At 39.8% G+C, this 12,532-nt stretch overlaps 1 protein-coding gene across 12 annotated transcripts in view; it reads right to left on the reverse strand.

Annotated features, from left to right (window-relative positions):
* The window catches only part of LOC141761646 (filamin-C-like), a 52,155-nt gene that overhangs the window by 21,278 nt on the left and 18,345 nt on the right, over positions 1-12,532 (reverse strand). For 7 of the 12 annotated variants that reach the window (XM_074625125.1, XM_074625123.1, XM_074625130.1 and 4 more), the window contains exons 9-22: positions 11,105-11,227; positions 8,263-8,400; positions 8,056-8,182; positions 7,323-7,459; positions 6,970-7,163; positions 6,771-6,884; positions 6,538-6,681; positions 4,966-5,089; positions 4,639-4,799; positions 4,465-4,555; positions 4,105-4,274; positions 3,909-4,026; positions 2,739-3,004; positions 1,161-1,758 (exon numbers count right to left, since the gene is read on the reverse strand). In XM_074625125.1, coding sequence (XP_074481226.1) covers positions 1,161-1,758; positions 2,739-3,004; positions 3,909-4,026; positions 4,105-4,274; positions 4,465-4,555; positions 4,639-4,799; positions 4,966-5,089; positions 6,538-6,681; positions 6,771-6,884; positions 6,970-7,163; positions 7,323-7,459; positions 8,056-8,182; positions 8,263-8,400; positions 11,105-11,227 — 2,505 coding nt within the window. The remainder of the gene's footprint in view (positions 1-1,160; positions 1,759-2,738; positions 3,005-3,908; positions 4,027-4,104; positions 4,275-4,464; positions 4,556-4,638; positions 4,800-4,965; positions 5,090-6,537; positions 6,682-6,770; positions 6,885-6,969; positions 7,164-7,322; positions 7,460-8,055; positions 8,183-8,262; positions 8,401-11,104; positions 11,228-12,532) is intronic. The other 5 variants (XM_074625128.1, XM_074625133.1, XM_074625127.1 and 2 more) reach the window with 1 other exon arrangement.

Below are 12,532 nucleotides of genomic sequence, written 5' to 3' on the forward strand. Positions count from 1 at the left end.
AGTGGCGTTAAAACGTATTTGCGTTAATGTGTTATTATCGACAGCCCTAGTTTAGATTTTAAAGTGTTTTCGAGGGTACATTAAAGATTAATTAATGGTATTTTAAGGGATTGTTATTTTATAGTGAAATGTAATATATCTGGTAGATGAGTATTTGAATGTCATGTCACCTGTACCTTCTAGCTTTCCCCTAGGGTTTTATAATTACTATGATTTTATAGTATTTTTTAGTTGCTTTTAACTGACGTCAGGAAGTAATTTGTCTACAATTTTATTCATCCTATTTTGACGCTTTTAATCATATGTTTTCTTGTGTAAATTGTCTTAGCGTTGTATTGATTGATTTGCCCTTGATGTGAAGCACTTTGAGATTTCGCTGTATTTCAAAGTGTGCTATATAAATAAAATTCATTATTATTAATATTATTATGTAGCATTTCCTATGCAAAACATTGGGAATAAAATACAATACAATATTTTAAAATATACATGTATATACATATATGAAATAAATGCACAATGTAGATCTGTGAGATCACGAAAATAATATTAAAAATACAAAATATTACTGGATAACGGGTAAAAAAAATAAAAATGTTCCCTGTTTTTCATAGGAAATTCTTTAAGATCGATTCATCAAGCAGCTAGCTAAACAATTTATTGACTGCGGTGAAAATGTAGTTTTTGAAAGGCTAAACGGCAACAAATATGGATTGAAGCAGATTATTTCGTTAGATAAAAACATGAATTTTGGAATTTGTTCAAATAAATGTTGATTTAGGACTTTACAACGCTCTGGAGTTATTGGAAATATTAAATGTTATCACACGAGATACTGATAATATCAGTGGAGCCTGATCTTTATCTGACACTGGGCACAAGTGAACTTACATACAACCCCCCCCCCCCCAGAAAAATAGCATTATGCGTTTGGTACAGCCCTAAAAACTAGATTACAACTCTTAACTTCAGACTAAATCTCGGGGTTTTACTTCTTAAACACAAGCTATTATTAACTTGTGTTTCTTTAAGTAAAAGTAGAAGTAAATAGATGTGAAGGGGTTTTAATAGATACAGATGTGATGAGCAGATTCTGGATTTAGGTTGGATAATAAACCACGCTGTAACCGGGTAGAAGTAGAATATGTTCCAGTCCTCACCTCTGGGTTCCACTCCCGGTCCGTGGACCTTCACCCCGCTGGTGTCCACGGCTGGGTCCACCTGTAGGCGGGCGGGGAACTTTGGCACGGTGTGTCCTCCGTACTTGATGGTGATGGTGTACATGCCGTGGAGGCGTGGGGTGTAGGTGATGGAGTAGGTCCCGTCGCTGTTGTTCTGGACCAGAACTTCAGCTTTGGCTCCGGAGTCGGAGACGATCTCGATGGTGAGCTCGGCCTCTCCGGCTTTAGAGCAGTCCACCGTGAAGGACCCGTCCTCGTTGACCTTCCCTCGCTCCAGGCCCGGCCCGCTCGCCGTCACCTTGCTGGGGTCAAACGCCGACTGGACCGCGGCCTTGAAGGGGGACCCGGGGATGTGCTGGTCCGCAAACAGGATGTTGATGGCGTACTCGCCGGGCTCGGTGGGCAGGTAGGACACGGAGCAGGATCCGTCCCCGTTGTCCTGGCACTCGATCTTGGCCTCGCAGGGTCCCTCCACCGTCAGACCCAGACCACCTGTACCGGCCCCCTTTGTGTCAATGGCAAAGGGCGCTGGTTTACCCACAATGCCACCCTGAAGACCTGGACCGTAGGCTTGGACCTGGAAGGTAGACCCAGAGGAGACATGTTATAAAGGTTTGTTGGTAGAAGGTGTTAATATGGAGGACAGAACCTGCCAATATAAAAAAATAAATGAATAAATAAATAAATGACTTGATAAATAAATAAATTAATATGTCATTAAATGTAGCAAAAATGATATTAAAAATAAATGTAGCCATTAATTGATAAAATGTGACATAAATTGATATTTCTGTGTTAATTTGCTTCTTTATTTGTTTATCTTTGTATTAATTCGTTAATTTATTTACTCTTCTGTTTAATTTCCCCTTTTATAAATGTATGTATTTATTTCTTATACATTTTTCTAATTCATTTATCTATTTTGCATTTATTTTTTTTATTCATTCATTCATTTATTTTTTATGTTATTTTTCTTAATTATTTTCTTATTTATTTTTTATTCATTCATTTATTTTTGCACTTTGTATTTATTTATTTAATATTTGATTTATTGATTCATTTCTACATGATTTTCCCCTTTGCATTTCACCCCTTATTTATTTCCCAAAACTTATTTATTTATGTATTCTTTTCTTATTACATTTATTTCTGCATTTCTGCCTCATTATGCAAATGAGGGGGCAAATTAAAACAGAAATATCAGTTTATGTCACATTTTATCGATTAATTAATGGCTACATTTATTTCATATTATTTTTGCTGCATTTAATGACATATTTATTTCTTTATCAAGTCAGACATTTATTTATTTCTTTATCCAGTCATTTATTTATTTATTAATTTATTTTAGATTTTGGCAGGTTCCATCCTCAATAGTTAATTTAGGTGTTATCAATAGTTTTTGGACGACAGATTTCACTTTAAATTAATATATTATATTGCAACACTAAACAGATATTTAATTTGTTGGAGTTTTAAAGGATAGTTAAACTTAAGATACGTATTGTTTTCTGAGTAAATCTTAAAAGAAGCTTTAAGGGAAACATCTTTAAGAACCTTTGTGGGGTCGGGCGGCATGACGCCCTCCACGGTAAAGGGACTTCCTGGGACGGGGTTTCCGTCGTAGCTGATGTCCACTCTGTACTGTCCTTCCTCGGGGGGGATGTACTTCACCGTGTGCGCCTCATTGGCTGAGCCCGACGACTCAAGCTTGCAGGGGATCGGTCGCCGTGACGGCGAGGTGATCTTGACCTCCAGTTTGCCCTGACCTCCAGCATCACGAGTACTGATGGTGAACTCCTCGTCCTTCCCAACGTCCACCTCTTTGATTCACACACAGACACAGATACACCAGGTTTAGTTACAGCTTATAACACTTTATTTACCAACTAGTGTTTGTAGGATTTCAGAATTATGTGAATTTATTCTTTTCCTTTGTCATAAAATTGGAGCTTTGGTACACAACATGACCAGTATTTCATACTGGATTTCAGACCACCTCTAAGGAACAATGTATTGTTCCAGACCAGATATTCTGTAAAATTGTATAAAAGTCTGAAAATTGTCTGAAAAATGTTTTCACAAAAAACATCACAAAAACGTCGGTAAAAAAGTCTGAAAAAATGTTCGAAAAAAATGTTCGAAAAAAAAATCTGAAAAAAAGTCTGAAAATTGTCAGAAAAATGTTGAAGAAAAAGTCAGAAAAATGTCTGGAAAAAAGTCCCAAAAATGTCCGAAAAAAGTCTGAAGAAAGTCTGAAACTGTCTGAAAAATGTCCAAAAAAAGTCTGAAAAATGTTGGAAAAAATATTGGAAAAATGTCTGGAAAAATTATCCAAAAGAAATTCCGAAAAATGTCAGAACAAATGTCTAAAAATGTCCGAAAAAGTCAGGAAAAAGTCAGAAAAATTACAGAAAAAAAGCCAGAAAAAAATCTGAAAAAATTCAGGAAAAAAGTCTGTAGAATGTCTGAAACTGTCTGAAAAATGTCTGAAAAAAAGTCCAAAAACTGTCAGAAAAAAGTCAGAAAAAAATGTCAGAAAAATGTCAGAAAAATGTCGGGAAAAAAGTCCGAAAAATATCCGACAAATAAGTCTGACAAACGTCTGAATCTTTTTGAAGAATCAATCTCAGGATATCTGTCGGTCTGAACTGAAGCTGAACTTGACTTCCTGTATGATTAAATGTTTTCTCATTTCCTGGTTAGTGCAGACTCAGATGTACTCACTGTTGTTCAAACCCTGAACTTTGACCTTGTTGAGATCCAGCGGGGGGGCCACGCTGATGTTAAAGGGACTCTTAGGGATGGGGTCTCCTCCGTGGCACACAGTGACGGACATGTTCCCCTGAAACAGACTCCCGTTAACTCAGTTTATCACTCAGCTCCCTCATTAATAATCCTATTAATTAGAGTTCTGTCTGACCTGCTGGACGGCGGTGTAGCGGACGGTGTACGAGTAGTCGTGGTTGTCGATGATCTCGAAGTCTCTGACAGCTTCACCTTTAGCTGCTCCGGTGAAATGAACCTCAGGTTGAGCTTTACCGGCTCCCTTTGTGTAGATGGTGAAGTGGGTCGGTTTACCCACTTCAACTCCTGCAGAGTGTTAAAGACAAATTAAATATTTAAACACAAATGAATTGGAGGTTTCATATGGCTGTAAAGGATCTAAATACTTCCTCAACCGCTGGTTATAATTAAGTTTATCATACATTTATACATTTATGCTAAATAAAATAATATGTGTTCTGCAGGACATGAAGAGGATCACCTGAAACCAGCTCACCTGTCTTGTTGAGTCCAGGTCCTTCTGCTCGGACTTTAGCTGCATCGTGTGAAGGATCCACCTTTATTCTGAAGGGGCTGATGGGGATTTCCTTTTGTGACATAAAAGGTTTGTTTAACGTATCATTTTAACAGGAAACACCTGAAGAAGCACACTTTCTGTCTCCGCTCTCACCTGATCGGCGAACAGCACCATGATGGTGTACTGGCCGGCGCCCGGGGGCATGTACTTCACTGTGAACGTGTCGTTGTCGTTCTTGATGATGTCGAAGTCGATGTCGGCCTCAGCCGGGCCAACCACACCTGGAGCGCACTTGATTCCGATGCTGACGTCACCTGCAGGGGTAATAAACCTGGTTCAGAGTCACACTTCAGCAGCTCTGAGAGTGATGTGAACAGCAGATGTCATCCGTATGGAAACATAATGTGATATATAAATAATAAGAGGATAAAAGACATGAAAGAGGTCTGGTGTTGGACCAGAACCAGAACCAGGTCCCACCCTGTCCGGCCTCGCTGCAGTCCACAGTGAAGTAGGTGGGCTCGTTGGCCTTCAGTCCTGTCTTCTCCACACCTGGACCGTAAACCTTCACGTTCTCTGGATGGCTGCCTTCTCCTATCGTCACCTGAACGCATCATAGAAAAATGTGGAAATAGATCAAAACAAACATTTATTAATATGGAAAGTTTCACTACTTTTAAAACTATATTTTATGCCATGGGGGGATAAAAGTATTACACAATAGTAAACACTATTTATTGTTGTTTATTTATTGTTACTTTCATTCACTTTTAAATCTCTCTCTCATTTGTCTGTTTTAATTTATTAATATTTCTTGCATTCGTCTTTTTCTGTATTTTTCATCTTTTGTGAAGCAGATTTGTTATACATCTATTTATTTACATCCTTTAAATAATCTGGGTAACATTTATAATAACCGTCATTTATTTATTATAAAGATTATTATTATAAGACAAACCTGGGTCTGTGGAGTACCTCAGGGTTCTATCCTTGGTCAACTATAATTCTGTATTTACAGTATTACTGTCTGTTCTTTGTACTGTCTGTGCCAAATAAACCACTTTATTTGTTTCCATGCAAATATGTCTATCTGTGAAATTATATCCTTTAAACCCTTGTTCCCAACCTGAGGGTCCTGACCCCCACTAGGGGTCGCCAAAGCTTCATGAGAGGTCGCAAGGCCTTCATGATTTTAAGAGGTGTAAGACAACTTTTTTTATTTTTTTTAATATATACAGATGGTCTATATATCAGGATTTCCTTCATTTATGTGGAGAAAACTAAATTTGTTATTTTTAAAGTTTGGATTATTATTTAAGTTATAAAGAGGATCAGAACATGGTGAAGACCTGAACACCAGTTATATTCACAGAGGCTTAGTAATAATAATAATAATAATAATAATAATAATAATAATAATAATAATATTTTTTCAAGGAAATGCACAACATAAACAATATAATATTTAAGAATAACTGTTCAAATATAAACAGAAAACTGTATTAAAAGTTCCAAAAATAATATTGCGGTATTCACAGGAAATAATCAGCTCAGAATTCATCCAAATCGCTCATTTTACACAAATTTTCTGCAGTTATTGCGTTCATAATTTGGGTTAATTGTTCCGTTTATCAGTTATTAGTACACTGTTATTGTTATGCATTGAATGTTATATGAAATATCCATAAAATATAACACTTAGTCAGTTTACTCAGTGATAGAAAAGGGCTCCCTTAAGGAAAAAGGTTGGGAACCATAAAAAATATGGCATCGTTTTCATCTGAATTTTGCTTTAAATATTAATTAATGAATAGTATGTTGGTTTCTTTCTTCACTTGTTTCATTTTCTCCCAGATTTAGATGTAGTCAGTCAGTCTGCCTCAGTGGTTAAACGTGGTGCAGATGGATCTCTGGTTTAATGATGGATGATGATGGATAAATGGTGAATGGCGGTGCTCGTATCGTGGACCGGATGGAGGAGCTGGGGATCGAACCGCCGACCCTGAGCTCAGTGTGACTGTGCTGCTGCTGGTGCTGCTGGTGGTGGTTTACCCTGAAGGGGCTGCTGGGAACATTGACCTCCCCCCAGGTGATGATGATGGTGTGTTTGATGGGTTTGGTGGGAATGTAAACGCAGAAGAAGGTACTGTCTCCGTTATCCGTGATCTGGATGTCGATGGGGAAACCTTCGGCGTCCTGGAGGTCACAAACACTTGTTTCATATATCTCCTATCATCATCATCATCATCACACGGAGGAACACAACGTCATGTCGAAGCACTCACCTGAGCGTAGAGCTTCAGCTGTCCTCTGCCGGCTCCGTGGGTGTCGATAGTGAAGTCGGCGGGTTTTTTGACGATGCAGCCGACCAGCTCCAGACCCGGACCGTAACATTTCACCTGAGGGCGACATTAGACGCTCATCACCTTCACCGTTCAACGATAAAACACCTGTGAAACCGGGTCAGAGAGGTTCTGGTCTCACGTTTTCTGGGAAGACGTCTCCGGCGGCGGGGAGGATGTGAGCCATGAAGGGGCTGTCCTTGATGTCCTCGTCGTCACAGATGACGTGCACGGCGTAGTCGCCCGGCTCGGTCGGCCAGTATCGGACGTCACACGACCCGTCGCCTTTATCGTCACACTCGATCTTCGCCTGAGACGGGCCCTCGATGGAGAAACCTGCAGACCGTCAGAACACCTTGAATGGGACTACAGATGTAGAGGAAGAACCAGTAGGTAGTGTTTGTTTCTTTAACCCCCCCCCCTCCCCCCGACCACCTGCCAATCACTCTGAGCAGCAGGTGAGTGTTTCTGATTGGTCGTGTTTTTGTGACGTACCCAGAGTTCCCACCTCCGTGCCGATGGCCTCCACCACAAAGTCGGCACTCTTGCCCACCATACCGGTCTCCAGACCTGGACCCCAGGCCCTGACCTTCTGAGGCCCTGCCTCCTCGCTCACTTGCACCTCGAACGGACTGAAAACACACACATAAAGATTATAATCCCAGACAGAAAGACGGAAATTAAATATAATAAATATGAATTATTACGTTACATACATAACTAGAAGTATTGAAATATAAATGTTTGTATTTTAGACTGAAAAGGCCAACAGACGATATTTTCTACTAAATATGAGATTGTTTCATATTTGTATATTTTAATGAGAAATAAAATTATAATATGGCCAGAGAAGCTTCTACAAATATCATACGATTAGACATTAAAATCTCCTTGTTGAAGCTGATTACAAAATATGACGTTAAGACATATTTTAACAATTTAAGTTAGCAATTTGCCACAAACACCAAGTATATCTAGAAGTTAGAGGCAACTGTAAGCACCTTTACTTAAAGCGTTATAGAAATTATTACACATAATTACCATGTTTATGTTAAACTATATAAAGTTATCTATCTGAACAAATCTGAGCCTCTGGAGTCCCTCAGGGTTCTATCCTGGGTCTCCTATAGTTCTCTGGTTATATGAGTTTCCTGTTTGGATGAACTTCATCAGTGTGAATAATAATAATAATAATAATAACAATAATAATATCAGCTGACCGTCTCACCTGCGTGGGATGCTGTGTCCTCCCCAGGTGATGGTTACGATGTATTTCCCCGTCATGACGGGATAATAGTTACACTCAAACATCCCGTTCTCCATCTCAAGAACCTTCACCGGCTCCTCCAGACCCTCTGGGTTCAGAATAAAACCATCAGAGTTGCTCATCGGGTACACTACTAAAGGTGCGTTTCAAACATGGCGTGTTACTTACTTGGTCCCTTCACGCTGACTTTGAGCTCGCCGCTGCCGCCTCCTTTAGTGTGGACTTTGAAGTCGGCCACTTCTTTGATCCTCAGACCCTTCGGCTGCAGACCTCGACCCGACGCCCTGCAGGCGTTGGGGTTAGAGGCTGTCAGGACCAATCAGAGGGAGAGGAGGTGGGACACTGGTTAGACTGGGAGATGATGGTCAAATCATAATGACACTAACAGTAGTCCTAAACCTGAACCCTGAATGAAGACCATCACAGACCAGAGACCGTCTGTCCAGTCCACACCGACTCGGACTTTATACTACATTAGAGGAAGTTGAATTTAAAAAACAATACTTTAATTCTGCATGTAATGAGCAGAAGTTGACACGTTGTTGTTGGACATTCGTAGGAAAACAAAGGAAAAATGAGAAATAACTTTTTGTAAGATATCATAGGAAACGTTGTATGAGGATATGTTGCAGGACTGTAGACATGCACACACAAAAAACATTTTCTGTTCTGTGTGACAGATGATTAGAAATCAGAGTCAGTGTGGACTAAGTTTTAAAGTAGATTTAGACTAAGCCTAACCGTGAGCTTTCTCTCATTCTGACTCTTTTAATCCTAAATCCAAGACTTAATCCAAAAACTAACCCTGGAGGTAACAGTTAGGATTTATCAAAAAATAACATCAGAAAATGTCACGAGTCTAAAAAAAATATAGTTAAACCCGGAATAAACACACACTCAGAGTTTATCTGTTAGTCAGCTGATTGGAAGCAGTTTGTTGAGGCTGGAAGGAAAAAGCAGCAAAGATGAGGATGAAACAAAAAAGTCTGGAGGAGCTGCAGGTTCATGACTCAAACAAGTGAAAAACAATGAAACATATACAAATGTAGCAGACAAAGTTGACAAGTTGGTATATTATTCAGAGATAAAACAAAAAAATGCTGAGAAACACTGTAAAGTTTCTATAGAAACAGATTTTTATCAGAAAAGAACATAATGCAGAAAATTGAAAAGAGTGTAAAAGGAAGAGGAGGGTTATTGTAACGAGGAAGAGGAGAGATGAAGCACATGAAAATAATGATGAAGATTATGATGGTGATGAAGGCCTATATACAGTATATGTGTAAAAAAAACTCTAAATGGTCATATTTACTCTCATCAAATTCATGGGAGTTTGATAGTTCTACTGTTTAAATCCTGCATTATATGTATTTTAAAGGTCCCATATTGTGCTCATTTTCAGGTTGATACTTGTATTTTATGTTTCTACTAGAACATGTTTACATGCTGTAATGTTCAAAAAAAACTTTATTTTCCTCATACGGTCTGCCTAAATCTACCTGTATTTACCCTCTGTCTGAAACGCTCCGTTTTAGTGCATTTCAACAGAATTGCAATGGAATTGCGTTGCTAAGCAACAGTTTGGGTCCATGTTTACTTCCTGTCAGCTGATGTTATTTACATACACTGTAACAGGAAATAAACTGGGACACATTTGGAATGTTTATGTTTAAAACCGTGTGATGATCTATACTGTATATTTTTCTGACAACACAAAAGGACAGAAATCCTAACGGCTTGTTTCAAACGCACAATTTCTGAATACGGGCTGTGTGTATTTCTCCGTATATTGAGCGTTATATCACTTAAACCTGCTTTATAATATAAAAGACATTAAAATCGCACTTTTTACAATATGGGACCTTTAAATCTGTTACTGTTTCAGTAACGGTTATTTTCATGAGTTGTTACTCTAAAGAGTTAACTGATCAGAGGGAACTCACACATTCATGTTTTGCATATTTTCTGCATAAAAGTAATACAATTAAAGAATAAAAAGAGGACTGGAGTGTTTGTGCAGATGCTGATGTTGCCTCCAGATGTTTGCATGAAGTGACCCAACACACACACACACACAAACACACAGTCAAAAACCTTCTCTGGATGTTAGTAATCTATATATTATCAGATATAAATTATTACAGTAATTATAATTGACTTATAGTTGGAGTGAGACGGTTGGTGTAGGACTGGTGCTGACTGAAAGCTTCCTCTATTCTGTTGAAAATCTAATACATCATACTGAAATTCACCAAATACGCTCTGATGAGATTCTTGGACCCCAAACACATATTTATGGGACAGTTTGTGAAAATCTGTTTAACTGGGATGTAATTTGAGCTGACCTTTTTGCAGAGGTAAGGCCGTTACACACTGGCAGCGTTTTTTTTCGTGCGATTAATTTGAATGTTAATATATTTTTTTTTAACTGTTGATTTAGTCATGAATACTTTCACACAGAATGTGAATATTACGGCGAAAGCAGCGAAAAAGCGTCGGAACAAGGTCGATTTTTCTGAGGTTTTGCACCCACGAATAACAGCATCGACCAATCACGTTGTGCGGAACCGGTTGAGTTGCGCCAGACTTTACTACTCCTTTCAACCTTGACAAAGGCAGCGCAGACCAGATCCACTCCTTCACAACACACTTACATTTCACAATAAAAGTCCTAGACATATAATATAAGTAGGTGAGTATTACGCATTTTCGTGTTGTTTATTCATTACGCCGCCCGGGTGTGTAAAGGCCTTTAGACTGAGGAAATTAATCTACGGGATAAAGCCATAGTAGGCCTGATCCTGAATCCAGAGAGGACTTCACACATCCACATTCACTCAGTTTCTGTAGAAGAAGAAGAAGAAGAGGAAGCAGGTGCTGCACATGCTGTAAAGCTGGGAACCCCCCCCAGAGGGGTCAGAGCCAGGGATGGTTTTGAGTTGAGGTGGAAGGAAACCAGGGTAACGCAGGCAGGCTCCAGGCACACCCCCGCCCCCCTGCCTGTACTAACTTGGTCGCCTGGGTTTGGGTGGCGTTGGAGGGGGGGCTCTCCTTGTCCTGTCTGAGGGTGGGGTGCATGAGGACTGAGGTAAAACCTGCACCGGAGACCCGGGAAGTGGGACGCTCTGTGAAACTGAAGGAGGGAACAACAGTGTTGATACATATGTAGCAAGGCAGAGAGGGGACAGAAACCTCCAGGCCGCCAGACCAGGAGACTGCCAGGCCGCCAGACCAGCGGGCAGAGATGGGACCAAGTCTCAAATTCTCAAGTCGCTAACGCTTTATTCAAATCTAAACTTACAAGCCGAGAAAATCAAGTTACAAGCTGAGAAAGTCAAGTCCCAAATCAAGACTGCAAGTCCTAAGTCAAGTCCCAAGTCAAAGATAGAACAGTCTCAAGTCAGGTCCAGACAGGAAAGTCCTGAAGTCAAAAGGTGAGAAAGGCAAGTCCCAAATCCAGATTGGCAATCCCCAAATTCCAAGATTTACAAATTCTAAATCAAGCCAAGACAGACAAGTTCTGGCTCAAGTCCCAAGTCAAGAAAGCAAGTCTCAAGTTAGGTCCCAAGTCAAGTCCCAAATCAAGACTGCAAATCTCAAGTCAAGTCCCAAGTCAGATCCAAACAGGAAAGTCCTTAAACCAAAAGGTGAGAAAAATCAAATCAGGATTGACAATACCCAAGTTCCAAGATTTACAAGTTCTATGACGAGTCAAGACAGACAAGTCCTGGCTCAAGTCCCAAGTCAAGAAAGCACGTCTCTACTCATGTCCTAAGTCAAGTTCCAAATCAAGACTGCAAGTCATAAGTCAAGTCCCACGTCAGGTCCAAAAAGGAAAGTCCTGAAGTCAAAAGGTGAGAAAGGCAAGTCCCAAATCATGATGGGTAATTCACAAATTCCAAGATTTACAAGTTCTATGTCAAGACAGACAGTTTCAGGATCCAGTCCCAAGTTGAGACAGGCAAGTCCCAAATCTAGATAGCAAGTTCCAAGATCTCCAAGTTCTAAGTCAAGTCCCAAATCAAGACTGCAAGTCCTAAGTCAAGTCCCAAGTCAAAGATAGACAAGTCTCAAGTCAGGTCCAGACTGGAAAGTCCTGAAGTCAAAAAGTGAGAAAGATCAAATCAAGATTGGCAATCCCCAAATTCCAAGATTTACAAGTTCTATGTCAAGTCAAGACAGACACGTCCTGCCTCAAGTCAAAGGCAGATAAGTCTCAAGTCATGTCCAAACAGGAAAGTTCAGGTCAAGAGTCAATGGTGAGAAAGGCCAGTCCTGAAAAAAGACAGTATGTTCCATGTCATGTACTGAGTCAAGTCCCAAGTCAGTATTGGAAATCCCCAAGTCAAGTGCCAGTCAAGGCAGAGAAGTCCCAAGTCATGTCTTAAGTCAAGTCCCAAGTCAAGGCTGGAAATCCCAAGTCTAAGATAAACAAATC

This window comes from Sebastes fasciatus, chromosome 23, assembly GCF_043250625.1.
Source record: "Sebastes fasciatus isolate fSebFas1 chromosome 23, fSebFas1.pri, whole genome shotgun sequence".
NCBI classification, from domain to species: domain Eukaryota; kingdom Metazoa; phylum Chordata; class Actinopteri; order Perciformes; family Sebastidae; genus Sebastes; species Sebastes fasciatus.